Source organism: Gymnogyps californianus, chromosome 27, assembly GCF_018139145.2.
Source record: "Gymnogyps californianus isolate 813 chromosome 27, ASM1813914v2, whole genome shotgun sequence".
NCBI lineage: Eukaryota > Metazoa > Chordata > Aves > Accipitriformes > Cathartidae > Gymnogyps > Gymnogyps californianus.
In genome coordinates, this window is record NC_059497.1 from 7,002,724 (window position 1) to 7,021,035 (window position 18,312).

Below are 18,312 nucleotides of genomic sequence, written 5' to 3' on the forward strand. Positions count from 1 at the left end.
AAAATGATACAGACAGTATCAGCAGGAAACAGAGCATGCCAGCCTCAAATAATGAAACGAAGAATTCCAGATACAAGAGCCAAATCATTGCTAAAAGATCACACTGAAGACCAGTTCAGAAATCCACTCCTATACAACCCCCTGATACACATAACTTGAAGGAAATTATGGTGCTGGCACTTGTGGTCACACAGCATTCATGATCTGCTAGTAGTACAAGATTTCACACTGAAGATCTAGACACCTGAAAGGCATGAAACAGTCCTTTGCCTATTCCTCTTGTGGGCACTGCCATGACATTAAAAATCTGAATGCATGCACTGAAACAAAGTCACTCTGACTTGCAATGAATGTGACTGTCTCTTGGGTTATGCCTAGCACATTTGCTTAATCATCCAGTAAGTAGGAAAATAAGTTAGTCAACAGGACTTTAAATTCTCTACATTTATGTCTACCCTGGAACATAAAAACAAAAGCAAATGAGAAACTCAGACTTCAGACATGCTCAGCTATGCTGAATAGCAGAAGGTATGATTTACACAACATCTGTATATTCTGCACAAGACCACAGCTGACAAGGCAGTCTGAGGCACTCATCTAGGTTATAAAGCCTTAAGATTGTTCTCCCCATCTCTATAAAATTGGTAACTTCCATCTCCAATAAGTTAGATTAATTTCAAATCAGACTGACTCAACCCAATAGCTGCAAGAACACAGACATAGTAATTCAGGACAACAGGTTCTCAGCCTAAGCAAACTACTGGTCAGCCCTTACAGACCAGGCTATTCTGTTAGACCTTCAATCAACAGCAGCAGCCTGTTAATCTAAATTAAAAGTGATACCCCCATCTAGAAGAACAAGTACACCCAAGTCACAGTTAAAACTGAGGTTAGGGAAAGGTTCCCACTTTATGAGTTGATGTCAAATACTGCAGCCTTACCCAAGTACTGTAGGTTTCCATACCAAAGGAAGTTCAGGCATTTTTCATACCACAGCTAAGACTCCTGCTAAGCAGGTATGCGCATCTTCATCAACTAACACAGGCTTCAAGGCTTGGCCTGAATCATGCTCTGCTATTAAATCAGAAGGAATATAAATAAGGTTGAAATAGGACATGGAGGAATTCTCCAGCTCAAATCTAGTCTTGGAGTCAGACTTTGGTATCTATAATCACATTCAGTATCCAATTGTCATCTTAACATATTTGATTATTCCACCTTTGCTACTTCTGTGGTAGAGATTCCTCAGAGTCACCCAGCTCCGAGACAGAGTTAGAAACAGTCAGGTTATTTGGTTTGTGGATCACTGTGTCCCCAAGCCCCCACTCAGACCACGCAGAAGAAGGTTTCAGACAGAGGCTGTCCACATCTGAAGATAACCTGATTAGCCAAATCCTCTCCTGTTACATCAGCTTACACAGAAGGCAGAAGGATGGTAATTTTCATATCTGAACCCGTGGACTAATTACTTCTGCTAAAGAATTAGTTTTAGGGAAAACTAGTGTTTAACCCTGGCCAGCTAACCCAGAGATTTTGCTCCAGACAGCTTCAGGCAAAAGGCTGACTCCACAGAAAGCTGGCAGACAGGGACTACAGTTCCTTCTGCAGGAGGACAAAGCAACACCAGAGCGACCACCACACAGGTTCTGACAGAGAAGTGGCAGGTTCCTCATGCTATGGCACACCCTTTCTGGACATCTCTTCCCCTTCCAGGTTACTACATCTCTAAGTTACAGGCCCATACTAAGTCCAAGTATAGGAAAAGACTAACTCAAATAGCCTTTGGTTTTAAAGGTGTTGCAATACAAGGTTAGTTCCTGTTGCCTCTTGTGACACTAGCTTTAGAGCCTTGAACAAATGTAGCTAGCTAATCTTCCAGCAAAAGCTCAAGCACATTCTAGTCTCGTACTCTGGGGGAAAATCTGCACTATTAGCTCTTCAAATAGCAATGCCTTAAGGACAAGAACTCATCTAACTATACCGTGATTATTTTATTCAGCTATCTTTCTCAGAAAGAAATTCTATCTCCTGGAATACTGACTACTTGCATAGAGTTAATGAATGTACATAGTGTTTGGACACTACCAAATGTCTTGATTAAAGAAGTTTATTCCGATTATTTGACATGATTTACACCACTACTGAAGAGGCAGTAAAATGGCAAAGACTTGCAATTCACTTTTGTTGTATTTAATATTCTTCACCTTCATCTTCTCCATCCATCGAGTCTGTGCCCACTTCTTCATAATCTTTCTCCAGTGCAGCCAAATCTTCCCGAGCCTCTGAGAACTCCCCCTCCTCCATCCCTTCTCCAACATACCAGTGAACAAAGGCACGTTTGGCATACATCAGATCAAACTTGTGGTCTAGACGAGCCCATGCCTCAGCAATGGCTGTAGTGTTGCTCAGCATGCACACTGCCCGCTGGACTTTGGCTAGGTCACCACCAGGAACCACTGTTGGTGGCTGGTAATTGATGCCAACCTACGTGAAAAGCATAAGAGACCATGAGTTTCTTTGTAGCATTTGACAGTGACTATAATCAAAGAAGTCGAACAGCAGAATAAAATGTTTCACTCCCAAGAAAACAGCTCTGTATCAGAACCCAAGTCTCCATTTCTCAAAATACAAATCAGGTACCTACAGAACATCTCAGTTAGAAAATATACTTCATAAGCCCATGACAGTGAATGAGAATCCTGTAAAAAAAATAATGATGTAACTGAGACTTGCCTTAAAACCAGTAGGGCACCAGTCCACAAACTGGATTGTGCGCTTTGTTTTGATAGCAGCAATAGCAGCGTTGACATCCTTGGGGACAACATCCCCACGATACAGCATACAACAGGCCATGTACTTGCCATGGCGAGGGTCACACTTCACCATCTGATTGGATGGCTCAAAGCAAGCATTGGTTATCTCAGACACAGAGAGTTGCTCATGGTAGGCTTTCTCTGCCGAAATAATTGGGGAATATGTTACCAACGGGAAGTGGATACGAGGGTAAGGCACCAAGTTAGTTTGAAATTCAGTAAGATCCACATTTAAGGCACCATCGAATCTGAGGGAAGCAGTAATGGAAGAGACTATCTGACCAATGAGGCGATTGAGATTGGTGTAGGTCGGGCGCTCAATGTCCAGATTCCTACGGCAAATGTCATAGATGGCCTCATTGTCAACCATAAAGGCACAGTCGGAATGCTCCAGAGTGGTGTGGGTAGTCAGGATGGAGTTGTATGGCTCAACAACAGCTGTCGAGACCTGTGGTGCAGGGTAGATGGCAAATTCCAATTTTGATTTTTTCCCATAGTCAACAGACAGGCGCTCCATCAGCAGAGAAGTAAAACCTGAGCCAGTGCCTCCCCCAAAACTGTGGAAAATCAGGAAACCCTGCAAGCCAGTGCATTGATCAGACTGAAAGAGAAAATACATGTGTTAAAGCAATTGTGTAGACATTAGAATCCCAAAACAAGCTCAAGACAGACAACTCTGAATTCTGACACATACCAACTGTTCAAGCTTCAGGAAAGTAATACTGAATTTGATTCATCCACCGATAATTGAGGAGGTGCCCCATAAAAACCACTGTATTCTTGGCTGTTTTAAGCCACCTACATATTGGAGGGTGACCTCTCCACTTCAAATTACTACCTCAAAACTTCCCCTACCAATTCCCAGGCCAAGGCCATTAACAATGGCCAAGAAAAGCAATAACATTCAAAGAACTACAGACCATCTATCCCTTATACTGATTTGACATTCTCTACCTGCACAAAAATGGAGCAATCCCCTGTCCCAGAACTATGGCCGTAATCCTGCAAGAGTTGCAAGCATGTAACTCTGTTCAGGGAAGTGAGCTGTCAAAATGTATTACACTGCCAGTCCAGTTCAGTCTTCTCAGATGAAGAAGCTAATTGCCTTGCCTAGAAAGAAGTGCCACAGGATGCTTAGCTTGATTCCCAGGACTGACAGGGACTTCCAACAGCTTGTAAAAAGAAATTACGACCATGTTTTTCAGGTTAAAGTACAGCCTGCTGCAAACTTATCTTAGCTTTAATTAGAGACAGTGGCAGCCAAGTGTTGAGAATAATACCAGTTTTGATCTACAAAAGGTGTGCTTTTCAGTAAGACTCATTTAGCATTCTGTATTAAAGCACCAAAGGTGTACCCTGGATTTTTTTGTGCAATGAGAATTCCTTACCTTTGTAACAGATTCAGGAAAGTACATGCTTAGCAGCCCTAAAAAGGGAACTCTAACCTTCTAAGCTAACATCTTCATAAATTTGCCATATGATCAAAGTACCAGGGAGCCTGAAACATCCCAAATTACTGAGATTTATTCCTTTTCTGCTGTTATTACCATAAAATTAATTCAGAAGTTACAACAGCAGGAAATGCAAACAAAAGTCTAAACCACAGAAGCAAACACTCCTATTTAAACTTCCTTGCAAGAGCCCCAGCCAGAGACTAATCCTTTTCCAGCAGGAACTATGCAAATCATAATTCTCAGTCCTGGCTTTCTGAAGTTGAACATGAAACTATGAAGTTTTGGGTGCCTCATCAGCATTTTAGGCCACTTGAAAGTCATATCTGACAGGAATAATCCAACCATTCTCAGCTGGCTAAGAATAAAAAAAGATGCAGACTACGTCCACAGATTCTCCTACCACAGAATAAATTAAACCACAACTTATAGGGCTATGTATTTTTGATAGCCTAATTTCCAAATCCTGTAAAACAGGATAAAGTTGTTTAAGAGCCTTCAGCGAAGAAAAGTCTTACCAGTTTCCTGATACGCTCTAGAACTAGATCAATTATCTCTTTCCCAACTGTGTAATGACCTCGAGCATAGTTATTTGCAGCATCTTCTTTACCAGATATCAGTTGTTCAGGATGAAAGAGTTGCTTGTACGTCCCATTCCTAACTTCATCTGGGGAGACAAGATGAATATTTAGAAGTTAGTTTTCTATGTAGACCAGATTTTTCAAACTTATGAGGGTGTCCAGAATAAGGCACTTAAACCCTTAGAGATAAAAAGCAGCTTGATTTCTACCTATCAGTAGGTGACACAATGCTTAGTACAGTCTAAATGTTGACTACCTAAGAAAAATGAAGTTACTGCATAAGAAACTGCCCCATTTTACACATAAGTTTAAATTTTTTGACCTGCCAGAGCAATTTAAAACTGGAATGTAGCAGCAGAATCACTCTTCCACAGTTTAAGACGATTTAAGGCCCACTTTGCAGATCAGCATCTGAAATACTGCTTTTCCCCTTATTTTCCAAGCCTTCCAGGATGCTGCCTTATTGCTTCTGCAGCTGTGGGCCGTCAGAGCCTACACTGCTTGCGTGTCCCCTTCTTTCCCTTAATTGTACTTTCTGCCAAGGATAGAGAAGAATGTTCAAAAGGAACAGGAGATGCTCTTGTAGAGATACTCAGTTATTCAAATACTCAGCTGTAAGCTCCAGCATGAACAGCTGTGTTATAAAGAAACCATACAAATGAACACACAGCATCCCCCACCAGTTACAGATTTGGAGAATGATTTAGAGTTATGATCTCCACTAGTTATCAGAAATACGCACTTACATCTAGCAGGCTAAAGCTCTGTCCTACCACAACGGTACAAAGACATTCAGCACAGCTTTGTCTCTGGTTTAGCTCAAGCCATCCTTGAGTTGTCTCCTAACACAGTATTGCATCCTTTAATTAAAAGGAGGTGGAAAGCAAAGAGCTTTATTAACTACAGTTGCCTGTTTGCATATATTCTTTTTAATCTAAAAGAGTGAGCAAGACAAAGATAAGTAGAATTCAAGATTTAAAAATACAGTTACTATTTGAACCAATTTAGACTGACTAGCTACCACTGCAGTCTGCAATCCAATACTCTAAAGTATTTCCAAGCTGCACCAAAATAAAAACAATTTGGAGAAGTCCACCATTCAAAATACATATATTTCTAAGACTTTCTGTATTACCACTCCAAGTTAAAGGAGAAATATGGGTAAAAGGGAAAAATACAGAACCTAAAGAGATAGCTGGTAGGGGCAACATGAGTCAAAATGGTCCTGGGGAAGTAACAAAACTTGAAGAGTTAAGAGGATCAGGCATTGGACTATGAAAGCGTGCTGGAATAAAGAATTTAGAGTTTAGTGGACAGCTAAACCAAGCTTTCCCCAGACATGCTATCCTTCATGGTTTTAAGTCTATCTGGGGTAGATTTTTCAAGACACTTGTGTTGAATTCCCAGACATGTTACTGCCCTATTTCTTGGTGGAAAGTTTGATGGTATTTTACCACCACATCCACAGAGCTGGTGTACATGTACAGCAGTCCTGCTGCTTTCACCAAGAGCAGCACTGATCTGGAAGCTCCAGAAATCCCTGGCGTACACATATGGCAGCTACAGAGCTGCTGTATGCACAACAGATGAATGGGAAGAATCATGCTAGCCCTGCCCAGGAAATTGGATCAATAATTTTCAAATAAGCACAGCAGGAATAAAGAAAGAAGGCTAGCCCCCAGAAAGGCACATGATGTAACCTTGAACAAAAAGCCCTAACTTTAATACTACCAAGTATTTCATAAGACAGCCTTTTGCCTGTTTCTCCATACTACACTTGCATCATTAACAAGTGCTGGAACACTACCTTTTACCATTTGTCCCAAGACTCACCAGCTACTCACCCCCAGAGGCAAGGTGAGAGCTTTGCCACCTGCTCTCCCTCACCTCATTTCTCAGCCTTTTCTGGTTGCTTAGAGCCACCACCTGGCCAGCAGCAGAGGAAGCAACAGCAACAGACATGGGGCTCAAGAAAAAGGAAAGCCAGACCTGCAACAGCTCCTGGGAATATTAGTGTATGGCTGTATTGGGTTTGCGTGGCAAGGTTTTGGTAGCAGGGGGGTCTACAGGGGTGGCTTCTGTGAGAAGCTGCTAGAAGCTTCCCCTATGTCCGATAAAGTTAATGCCAGCGGGTTCCAAGACTGACCCGGCACTAGCCAAGGCCGAGCCCATCAGCAACAGTGGTAGCGCCTCTGTGATAACATATTTAAGAAAGGGAAAAGAAGTTACAGGGGAGTTGCAGTTGCAGCCAGAGGAGTGAGAATATGTGAGAGAAACAACTCCGCAGACACCAAGCTCAGTGAAGAAGGAGGGGGAGGAGGTGCTCCAGGCGCCGGAGCAGAGAGATTCCCCTGTAGCTCATGGTGAAGACCACGCTGAGGCAGGCTGTCCCCCTGCAGCCCATGAAGGTCCATGGTGGAGCAGATATTCACCTGCAGCCCGTGGAGGACCTCACGCCGGACCAGGGGGATGCCCGAAGGATGCTGTGACCCCGTGGGAAGCCCGCGCTGAAGCAGGCTCCGCGGACCTGTGGAGCGAGGAGCCCACACTGAAGCAGGTTTGCTGGCAGGACTTGGGACCCCGCGGGGGACCCACGCTGGAGCAGTCTGTTCCTGAAGGACTGCACCCTGTGGATGGGACCCACGCTGGAGCAGTTTGTGAAGAACTGTAGCCCGTGGGAAGGACTCACATTGGAGAAGTTCATGAAGGACTGTCTCCCATGGGAGGGACCCCACGCTGGAGCAGGGGGAGAGTGTGAGTCCTCCTCCCCCTGAGGAGGAAGGAGTGGCAGAAACAATGTGTGATGAACTGACCCAAACCCCCATTCCCCATCCCCCTGTGCTGCTCGCGGGGGGAGGAGGTAGAGAAAATAAGGAGTAAAGTTAAGCCTGGGAAGAAGGGAGGGGTGGGGGGAAGGTGTTTTAAGATTTGGTTTTATTTCTCATTATCCTGCTCTAATTTGACTAGCAATAAATTAAACTAATTTTTCCCCAAGTCAAGTCTGTTTTGCCCGTGACGGTAATTGGTGAGTGATCTCCCTGTCCTTATCTCGATCCACGAGCCTTTCGTTTTATTTTCTCTCCCCCTGTCCAGTTGAGGAGGGGGAGTGATAGAGCAGCTTTGGTGGGCACCTGGCATCTAGCCAGGGTCAACCCACTACAATGGCCAAGGGTGCTTTGGCTCATTTCAAAGTTATCAGTCCAGCACTCCCACCCTTGACCTGCCCAACAGCCTTCTGCTCTCCTGCAGAAGTTCATTCTACTGTATTAGCCACAGAAAGTGGTTTGGGGTGTTACAACAAAAATAAGTTAGAAGAGACCCACAGTTTGGGTATACAGGAGTAGCCTAAGCCTATCACTCATCTCCCCTTCCCAACTCTATATATTGCAGAAAGATAAACACAGCAACTGCACAAGCACAGACCTCCTCTTCTATGAGAGCCCCAAATCACTACTTGAGGAAAGACAGCAACAAAACTGGCTCCAGCAGAATTACTTCAGGCACACACATTGCTGAGAGCAAAAACAAGATTCATGACACAAGGAACAAGGGTCTTGAGAAACTGGGGAGCTCACATTGGGCTGGCAGTGTAGCTAATGTCACAGAATGTGGGATCGGTCAGTGGCTGATGTGTGGAATCACATCTGAACACTAAGAGCCAGTGTTGCCAGAGCTTGGGATACAGCTGATTTTCAGGATAAGAGTGGATTGTTTTCAAAGATAAGGCAGCAGGAAGTTAAAGTGCATGCTTGGAAGTCCCTGAATTTAGGCTAGCGATTGAGACCCATTTCTACAAGCACTATTCAAGCTACAGAGAGTAGAAGATTGTTTTGGGAAAGCACAGGAATCATTCCAATGTACAAAAAGAAATCTGCTTAATGATACGTATCACATCTTTTAAAAAGGTTCCTATTGACTGCTGTACACATTATGCCATATTGTTTCAACAGGTTATAACTAGTTCCTTGCATAGCAAAAGCATGAGGCAGATTCAGAAGATCCATTGAATTGCACAGGCTGGCAGAAGGTAATATTTGAATTCTTTAGAGCTCCAGAGTGCACATTTGCCGGTATCAATGAACGTAAAGCCAAGTATTTTCCACCACTAGGAAGATGTAGGCAAGCTTTACGTGTTAAAAATTTAAGCCCCAAAGCATTTTGCAGGACTAGAGAAATGGATCCCTTAGTCAATAAAATGTGTAAGTTAAATCAAATCCTACAGCATGTTCTACAGTCCCTTGCACAGGTCACTGTATTTACCTATTACTGCTGGTTCAAGGTCCACAAACACAGCACGAGGGACATGTTTTCCTGCACCGGTCTCACTGAAGAACGTGTTAAAGGAATCATCACCTCCACCGATAGTTTTATCGCTTGGCATGGTACCATTGGGCTGGATGCCATGCTCCAGGCAGTAGAGCTCCCAGCACGCATTGCCGATCTGCACACCAGCTTGACCAACATGGACTGAGATGCACTCACGCTGTGTGGAGAAAAAAATTGGATCACTCAGCAGAAACAGCAGCTTCCTTGTTTAGAAAACATTCAGCACACACAGCTTGAACTCCCATACTGCAAAGCTATTAAAACATTGGCCTTATTGTCTTGGTGTTAGGGGCATTTGGCACAAAATACAACAGAACACAAAAGCCTCTTTCAGTCATCATCCACCTCCACCTAGAAAGACCCTTTTAGACACTGTCATTTTTACAAACTCATTCCTCCTTGTTGTTCCTATCCTCAACCAGACAGGAAGAGTTAGATCAACTCTTCCAAATCCTTCAGCCAACTTCTCTCTTCATAACAAACACTGAATATTTAGAAAACCTGATGACTACACCTCTCACTGGCCTGAGTGTCCAGAAGAACTTCACCCCCAGAACTCCAGCCCCAGGAGCCACATAAGCACAGCCACCAGAGGGAGCAAAGCCTTCTGCGAGATCCAGGGCCATTTTGTTTAATATACATAAAATCAGAAAAAAGTATTCTCCTGATCACTTTAGGCAACTTTGCCGTTCTATAAGAAAGTCTTTGCCTAACTAAACCCTTAGTTTATAAATACAGAACATCAGCCCTCACATCGCGCTACTGTATGCAAAGTACTAAATTCCTTAACACTAGACAAAACTACCTTGTTTAAGCTATGTAGAAAATAGTTCATGTCAGCAAAAGGATCTATTCATACCAATTTATGGATTCCCAAGTTGCCTTTGATGTCCAGAGCATAAACTCAGCTTCCTTAATATTTCAGCATAGGGTTTTGACTATTAAAAGCCAAACCACAATGGAACCATGTCCAAACTCCTGGTCCATCTGTGGCATTTTATATTTAACTTCTAGTCTGAGTGACAGTGTTAAACACATTCTAGAAGAGCCGGCATATAGGACAGTGTTGAATAACTTAACTATGTCACATTTAACTATGTTCAGACCCTATGATTGGATGATACAATTAATTTGTCCCCTGAAATTCCAGCATAAGCAGGACCTGGAACTGCCTAGTCCACATCAATAGTCAATGCAAGAAAGCAGGAGCACAGTCCTTTCAATCTCCTTGGGAACACCAAGAAATTAAAATCTGTATTTGCAAAAAAAAATCACCTGTTCTCAACCACAGCACTGAACAGCTGAGAACTGCTGTTTTTCAGCTCCCCATCCATCTAAGCTGTGTATTCAGATATACAGCTTCCAGAAGAGCAATCCACATCCTCTCTGCCCTACTCAAAGCTGCTGCCACACTACTCTTCTCCAAGGACATTAGTCCATCGCTCTGCAGGCTGAAGCACTGGGCTTGGCAAGGTACTGCAGTGCTAGAGGACAGCCAACCTACACACTGTAAAAAGGGCAACAGGAAAAGCAGCTTCAGCATGCAGATTACATGGATTTAAAAAATGTAGCAGACTTGTGAATGCATAGGAAATATTTGTTGAACTGAAAATGGTTAGAAGTTAGGAGACAACTATCATGCTCATTACAATTCTGGGACTTTACACACCACTGATGGAAGTTCATAGTTAATAAGGTTTAAATATGTACTACAGCATGCAGCCCAACAAGCCTGCACTGTCACAGAGAAGCCAGGCCACGGCAATGAATTAGGCCACATCCTCCTCTCAGGAAAGCAGGACAGCCTACAACTCTTTTCTACAGTGGGAAGAGAAGATACAGATATACCACCACTTCAGTCTGGATCCTCACCTATATTGAGGTCCTATCAGTGATCCAAGCTTTGTTAGTGAAGCTCCTAAGCAGCTGGCGAAGGTCATTGAAAGGAAGTGTATAGGAACTAGCATGCCCAAGCAAGGTGAATGCATGGAAGACATCAGACTGTAAGTGAGCTTTCAAGCATCAAATGAACTAGCAGCACTACTTCAAACTACACAAGGCAACAACAATCAATCCTGTTCCAAAGAGAAAATTTAAGTCTTTGAAAGCACAACTTGGGCAACACAGCCACAGACCAGGTCCTACAGGTGCCATATTAAAAGCATGGAGTGTTTACTTTGTCGAAGTTCAGCACTTGGGGCACAGTAACTCCCTGCATCAGTACAAAGAAGCAGTTAACTGAGAAGCAGCCCTGCTGAAAAGATCCTGGGGGTTACCACAGAAACCATCCTGAATGTTCAACAGGGCATTCGCATCCTCGATAAGGCAAACAATGTGCCAGGCTACAAAAGCAGACACATGGCCAGCACACCAAGAAGCCTTCCCTCTGCTCTGCAGGAGGGTTCAGGTCAGATGTTAGGAGGACGCTGGGAGAATCAGGTTGGGTGTCAGGAAAAGCTTCCCCAGCAGAGCGGAGCAGCCCTGGAACAGGTCACCAGAGAGGTGGGAAGGAATCTCCATCCTTGGAGGTTTGCGAAACTTGGTGAGACAAAGTCAGTCACAAAAACCTGGCCTGGTGCTACTGTTAGCCCTATTTGAAAAGTCTCTTTCAACTGCTTTCCTGCAACTCTACCAAGTACTTCTAAGTAGTATGTGGCTATTTAATGAAACAAATCTTTTAGACACTAAGAGACTCTGCCTATTTTGCTCTGCATAGCCTTTTCAAGCAGCAGAAGTCTTACAGTACCAAGAATACTAAAGAACAGAACAAAATCTGAGCCTTGAAAGTATAATCTCCAAGCTGTAAAGACAGGAAAGAGACAACGGTCACACTCATTACAATTCTGGGCCTTTACACATCAGTGATTGAAGTTTCATAGTTAATAAGGTTTAAATATGTACTACAGATAGTACTGTTAAGTGCCGTATTCAAGCCACAAGTCAGGATACAGAATCCTTCAGTAATTAACACTAAATGCTCCCCTCCACTTACATACACTATGTTCAAGCACAGAGCCAGTTTCAGTGAAAAATCCCAGAGAATTTCCCTAGCCCAGCCTGAACCTCTCCAGTCTCTATTACCCCTGTCTCCTTTTGCTATATGATGTGCTGCAGCTTAAGAGCACTGGCTTTCTTCTGTAACTGCCCTTTCAGTAGCTGTAGACTGCTACTAGTTGGCCCCTTGCTGTACTCTTTGCCAGGCTGAAGAAGCCCAGCTCTCTCCAACTGTACTGGCGGATCACGCTCTAGGTCCCTTGTACTCTCCAGCACAGTAGCTGAGGTACAGCTTCATCTGTGTGAAGCTGATGAAAAGCCAAGTTTCATGAGAATGGCTGTACCAGCTCAGTCCAAGTTCAACAACATACCATAACGAGAAGTGTTGTTTCCCTAGGATGAAACTCAAGGGAAACTGCATGCTTTGCAGGGGTGAAGGACAGCATTCACACTCTTGATTTGGCTTAATTTAAAGAAATGTGACCATAAGTAGCCCCCCATGGAAGGCTAAGAACAAGATAAGGACATCAGCACATCCCTCCAATATTGTCCTGACTTCTAACCACTTTCAGTTCAACAAATATTTCCTATGCATTACACAGTCTGCTACATTTTTTAAATCCATGTAATCTTCTGACATCTACAATCTCTTTTCAAAGAGACACCTACAGGGCAAATGCCCATATGGAGAAGGACCACATGCTTGTCCCAGAGACTCCAACTGACAGCTCCCACTTGTTGGGCTGCACAGCTCAACAGCTGATCTGCCCTCTTTATGATGTCCCAGCCCTTTATCATACCTTTCAAATATCCCTTCAAGGCTGACTCCTAACTTACAAGGTCATTCCACTTCAGGTTTATTACCCAGCCAGTCTCACAAAACCCTTCAGGAAATCTCCACCATCAGCCCATTCCTTGACCTCTCCAAACCACCTCACACCACAGCTGGCACCTCACTCCGGCGGGGGCAAGGACCAGGAGAGAAGCAGCAAGCTGCACCTCCCGGAACACCCAGTGCGATGGCCCCCTCTGCCACTCCGGGTCTCACACACCCCAAGAAGGTTCCACCGCCCCCGTTTTTATATTCAACAGGTACCCGTGAGAGCACCCCAGCAGCTCACCCCCCGCCACCGCGGTGTGCGGGCTGGACGCCCCGCCACGTCCCGCTCCGGGGAGCCAGGGAGACGCGGGCCCCGGGGGCTGACTGCACCCAGGACGGAGAGGCCGCCCCAGGCCGGGTCGCGGCTCCCTGCTGCTGCGGAGGGCCCGGGCCGGAGTCACCTCTGAGGGAGCCGCCACCTCAGAGCCAGCCGGAGCCTGAGGGTCCCGCCGCCACCGGGGAGAGCCGCCCCGCCGCGGGCCGCCATGTTCTCGGAGGAGCCGCCACCATTTTGGGACGAGGCCGCGCGGCGGGACGCGGCACCGCGAAGGCCCACCGGGGCGGCGCCGCTCGGGGCCCGCCGGCGACCACGGTCCGGCGCGGGGCCCGTCCCTCCTCCCCCGCCGCGGGCTCAGCGGGCCGGGGCGGACCCGCGCCTCCCGCCGCGCACGGGCGGGGCCGCCCCGCCCCCCCCTGCACCGCCTCAGCGTGCGGAGCAGCGCCCGGTGCCCCCCTCCCCCGGCCGGGAGCCCCCCGAGCCCCCCCCTCCGCCGGCCCCCCCTCTCACCATGGCTCGGGCCGGCGGCGGGCAGCGCTGGGAGCAGCAGACGCGCAACGGGTCTGGACAGCACCTCGAAAGCGACCGCCCTTCCCGGGCCCACCTTATATAGGGAGGGGGGCGGTGCGGTTGGCTCCCTGCGCCTTACTCATTGGCTATGCCTTTCTCGGAGGCGTAACCTCCTCGCGGCGCTATTGGGTGTCTTCGCGTCGAGATCGTCCGCTCTCCCAATCAGAGCCGGGCGGCGGCCGCGTGGAATGCGCGCCATTGGATCGCAGATATGAATTTCACCTTCCCGCGCTAGCTATTGGATGATTCGTAACCAGGGGCGGGGAGGGGGCGGGGCTTAGTCTTCCCGCCAACGGAGGCCAGCACCTCCCTCCTCAGAGTCGGGCGCTCGTCGGCTCCGCTGCGGATTGCGCTGGTCCCTTGGGCGGGCGGCGCGGGCCCGGGGCGGAGGATCGCTGTCCCCGGAGCCAGCGGCTGGCGCGGAGAAGGAGAGGGGAGAGCAGCTTTGCCCACCCGAGGGGCGCGGGCCTGCTGTTGGCTGCGGGCAGGCCCGGTGGTCAGCGCTCGCACTGGCAGGGACAGGCCTGAGGCGGGCGGAGGGTGGAGAGCTCAGCCCAGGGGAGCCAAGAGCCGGGTGGTAGCTGCCCTGAGAAGCAGCCCCGAGAGCCAGGCTTCGCCGGGGGGCTGCTCTCAGCCTTCCACCGGAGGGGCTCCGAGGCTTTAGTGAGAGTCTTCCCAGGTCTAGCTGTGCACATGGAGTCCAATTAAAGCAGCCAGCGCAACGGCCAGGCCGTGCAAGGCAAAGGCTTGGATCACAGCATGGACACCCAAAGACCCCCGGTTCCTGCAGGCAGGCTCTGTGGGAGTGCTCGTCTCTGAGGGCAGAAGAGTGAAACGTGGGCAAATCTCTATTTTCTCTCCAAGGAGGGAGGAGACAGCTCCATTGCACAGTCACCAGGCAAAGCAGTGCTTGTACCAACTGTTACTGGAATAAAGAGTCACATAATGGAAAGGACTTAAAGCCAAAGGACCAGACCTGGAAAGCCATGTAAACCCTACTGAAATTAGTACCTTTGGTGTCTAAATGCCCCAATTTAAGCTGGGTGTTTAGATGGGAAGTGTAAAATCCCTGTGGTGTGTCCTAAGGGTTATATTAACAGAAATAGTAACGAGATTGCCAAACTTACTTCCTGGGTGGAAAGCGGCCTGCTGTAGTGTACGCATCTAAAGTTTGATAACTGCAGCACCAGCCTTTCAAGGGCAGCACAGGCATCAGTTTCAGGAAATTGCTTCTTCCCCATGCTGAGCCAAGCTTTTGCCGGCAGGATAGGTATGTGAAACAATTTTAAACAATAACAAGGTAGATCATGTTTTCCTCTTCCTGTGTGGATCTCCAATCCTGTGAGCAGCCTGAACAAAAGTGATACTTTTGAAGGGAGTGTGGTGGAGTGGTGTCAAGCGGGGTCTATAGTCAGCTGGAACGAGTGGTGGGAAGTGATGAACCCCCTCACTCCTACTAATCTCAAGGGCATGGTAACTGAAGCCTGCTAAGGATGCTACTATTGCTGTTATCAATTTCATTGTGATTATTTCAACACAGGGTGTGGAAATGAAACCTGCGTGGGTGCACACTCAGAATTACTGAAAGAAAAGAAAGGCAAAAGTCCTCCAGAAAGCAAGGATCAGAGGATTGAGAGAGAAGGACAGAGATGGAGGAAGGGGAAAAAAACACAAATAATATTGATATACTTGTTTTTCCAAAGAATGATGCCAAATGTAATAAGTGGCTGAAAAACAGGTAAGATATAGAAGAGTACTAAGCTGTCTGTATTTAGAAAATTTGGCCGTCTCCACACCAGAGGGAGGCTGACTAGGGCTTGAGGGATGGTTGGGAGTGATCACACATACAAGTACCTATATCAAGAAGCAACCTTCAGCAGGATCTAGTTCCTTCTGCTCCTGTTCAATAAGCATACTGTGAGTATGAAACAGAAACCTTTTTTTGAACCATGAGCTGGGTGGCTAGGCCAGTTGACATCAGGGGAGTACATACAGCTTTGCAATTAGCTTTTTAAAAATAAGTCTTCTCTGCTTTTATGTAATCTAATCCTCAACAAGCACAAACTATTTGCTTAGTGCTATCAAGTTGGTGTATATTCAAAGAATCCAATCAACATTAAACTTCTAATAACCCCCGCCCCCGTTCCAGCTCACCTCTTGTAATATGCTCCAGTCGGCTCTGAGACCTGAAAGAACTTGTCTTTCTGTTTTTTCATCTCCTTTGTTTTATACTAGTTGCCTAGCCTAACTTCGCTGGGATATGACCTTGGCTCCAAAGTGCCTTTAGCTCAGACAGTCTCCTTAGTGCAGCTGTTTGGTAAAGAAGACCAGGACAGTCGTAGCCATCTGAGACAGGCAGAACTGAAATCGGCAGTTGTAGGTGTTCATACTCAGATGGGAGGGATCACCCCTGAAGTGATCACGAGCCATCGCAGCAATTACTAATGGAAGATGAAAGAGGAAAATAGCTACAAGATTTTTGTTTCTTTTGTTCTTTTTGGAGGAAAAAAAAGGCAGTTAAATGTTCTTTTTTAACTCCTCTTATCATCTGTTGTGCTTTTCTCAGTTGGAAACAAAAATATCAGCACCACATGACTGATCGGACCTTTGCAAACCCAGCTTTGGGAATCCTTTTCCTGCAGGATAAAAGAGATAATAGGCCAAACTGGATTTCATTCTTCCACGTTGCAATTGTATTACAAATATTTCGGTGTTCTCTTTTTTTTTCCTTCTCCTTAAAGCCTCCCATTTTAGGCATCAGGTGAATCTGTGAGAATTTCATGCGTTCATTCAAAAAGATATATTTGGTTCTGCTCTTCCAAATTACTATGGAAATCTTCAACCTATGAGCAAAGTTTAACCTAAGCTCTAAAACCTATGGAAAATAAGTGCCCACGATGATTTTTTTTTTTAATCTCATGATTTTTAAACCAGTCTTAGGAGTTTGAAAGATTTGCTTCATGCTTTTAAAATGCTCTGACCTGAAATAACACTCACAATGGTCTAACCATCCTTTCAACTCTGCCAATGCAGTTTAGCAGTGGGTCAGACCCTGGACTGTCAATGGTACAGAATCACACTTTAGTATTTTATTCTCCTTTACAAATGTTACAGGACCATGGAAGTAGAAGGGTCAGACACCTTGCAAAAGTAGAAAATTAAGATGGTATCATTTTGTGAGTGCAGTGAGTATTCTTTTCAGCTTAGTTGACAAATAAAATCAGAGATTCAGGCCGGGCTGGGGTGTTATAATATGACCTGGTCCAGCTTGAACTGAGGTTTTCACATACTTAACTACTGCACTAATTACCTGGTCTGATTTGTCTTAACAGCTATTGGGAAATGGATTTTTGACATGTACCTCAGATCTGAAAAGCGGTGTTATCCCCGCTAATCTGGACTTACCAGGACTGCTCCAGCTCCATGAAGTGTTTGTCAGACTTTGGTGAGAAAATCAGGTTTTGATGCTACTTTGTCAAATTCCATACAGCCACTTGAGCAGCTGAAATCTGTTCTATCATACTGCATCAGCTGCAATAAAGCTTCATTCACTGGGCTTCAGCGTGCTTCTCATGTGGCATAAAAGGGGGCATCGAAACAGTGGGACCACGCAGCTGGCACTTCAAGCTGATTTTGCCTCGGTGTGCCTTTCCATAGTTGATGCACTGACAAGAAGTAACCCAGTTTTACAGAAGCTTGTGTTGCTGCATACCCGCAAAAACATTTATTGGGGACTGAAATGCGTTTGATTTAGTCTGACTAAACAATAATGTCAAGTCCAAGGGGCTAGCATGTATCCAGGATTTCTTGAACACATTCTCTTTTCCTGCTGGAGATTATTTCTGTGTGCAGTATGAGAATTTTCTACATTTGTCCAGGATTTCTCTGTGTCTGGTAATGCTATCAAGGCCCACAGAGCACAGACTTTGGCTGCATACCATGTATTCAGTGAATATGATACTTTCAGAAAATGCTGGACTTGCTGTGTATTTGTGATAAAGTCTCTGTAGCTGCACAGTGGGTCTGGGGACTCCCGAGGGTTTTGGATGAAACTTCTCTGAATGTACAACTATGCAGCTCTTGCTTTCTGTTCTTTCTCAGAAGCGTTGGACAAATAATATGTGCACATTCACTTCTATCAGTGAATTCCTAAAAACGTGATAGCCTTAACCCCGTATCTGTCTGCTAACTACCTGTCTGTGCCAGGTTTGAGATGACCTAGGATTTCCATGCACCATTTTCCACCACTCAGATTGACAACAGCAATGTGCTGCATAGATTTCAGTGAGGTCTTGACTCCTCCTCATTCCCAGGTCACAGAAGACTCATCTGGGTGTGAGGATTGATGAGTGCATGTGTACTGCTAGAGTAAAACATCCAGATTTCATCACTAAGGGGACAATGCTTCACCAAGACTTCA

The 18,312-nt window shown here is 45.8% G+C and overlaps 1 protein-coding gene across 1 annotated transcript; it reads right to left on the bottom strand.

The window, feature by feature from the left end:
* Window positions 1-2,089: 2,089 nt before the first annotated feature.
* LOC127026170 (tubulin alpha-8 chain) lies at window positions 2,090-13,882 on the bottom strand. Its single transcript, XM_050911271.1, has 5 exons — window positions 13,833-13,882; window positions 9,106-9,328; window positions 4,783-4,931; window positions 2,734-3,414; window positions 2,090-2,484 (listed from the first exon to the last, which is right to left on the bottom strand). Exons 1-5 carry the CDS (start codon window positions 13,833-13,835, stop codon window positions 2,191-2,193), a joined length of 1,350 nt encoding a protein of 449 aa, XP_050767228.1. The 5' UTR covers window positions 13,836-13,882; the 3' UTR covers window positions 2,090-2,190.
* Window positions 13,883-18,312: the final 4,430 nt, after the last annotated feature.

Excerpts from the sequence above, each read along its gene's own strand:
- LOC127026170 (XM_050911271.1), bottom strand. Across the intron at positions 4,932-9,105 it reads CCTTGAACCAGCAGTAATAG|ATGAAGTTAGGAATGGGACG; the intron begins GTAAATACAGTG and ends TTGTCTCCCCAG. Across the intron at positions 3,415-4,782 it reads TAGAGCGTATCAGGAAACTG|TCTGATCAATGCACTGGCTT; the intron begins GTAAGACTTTTC and ends TTTCTCTTTCAG.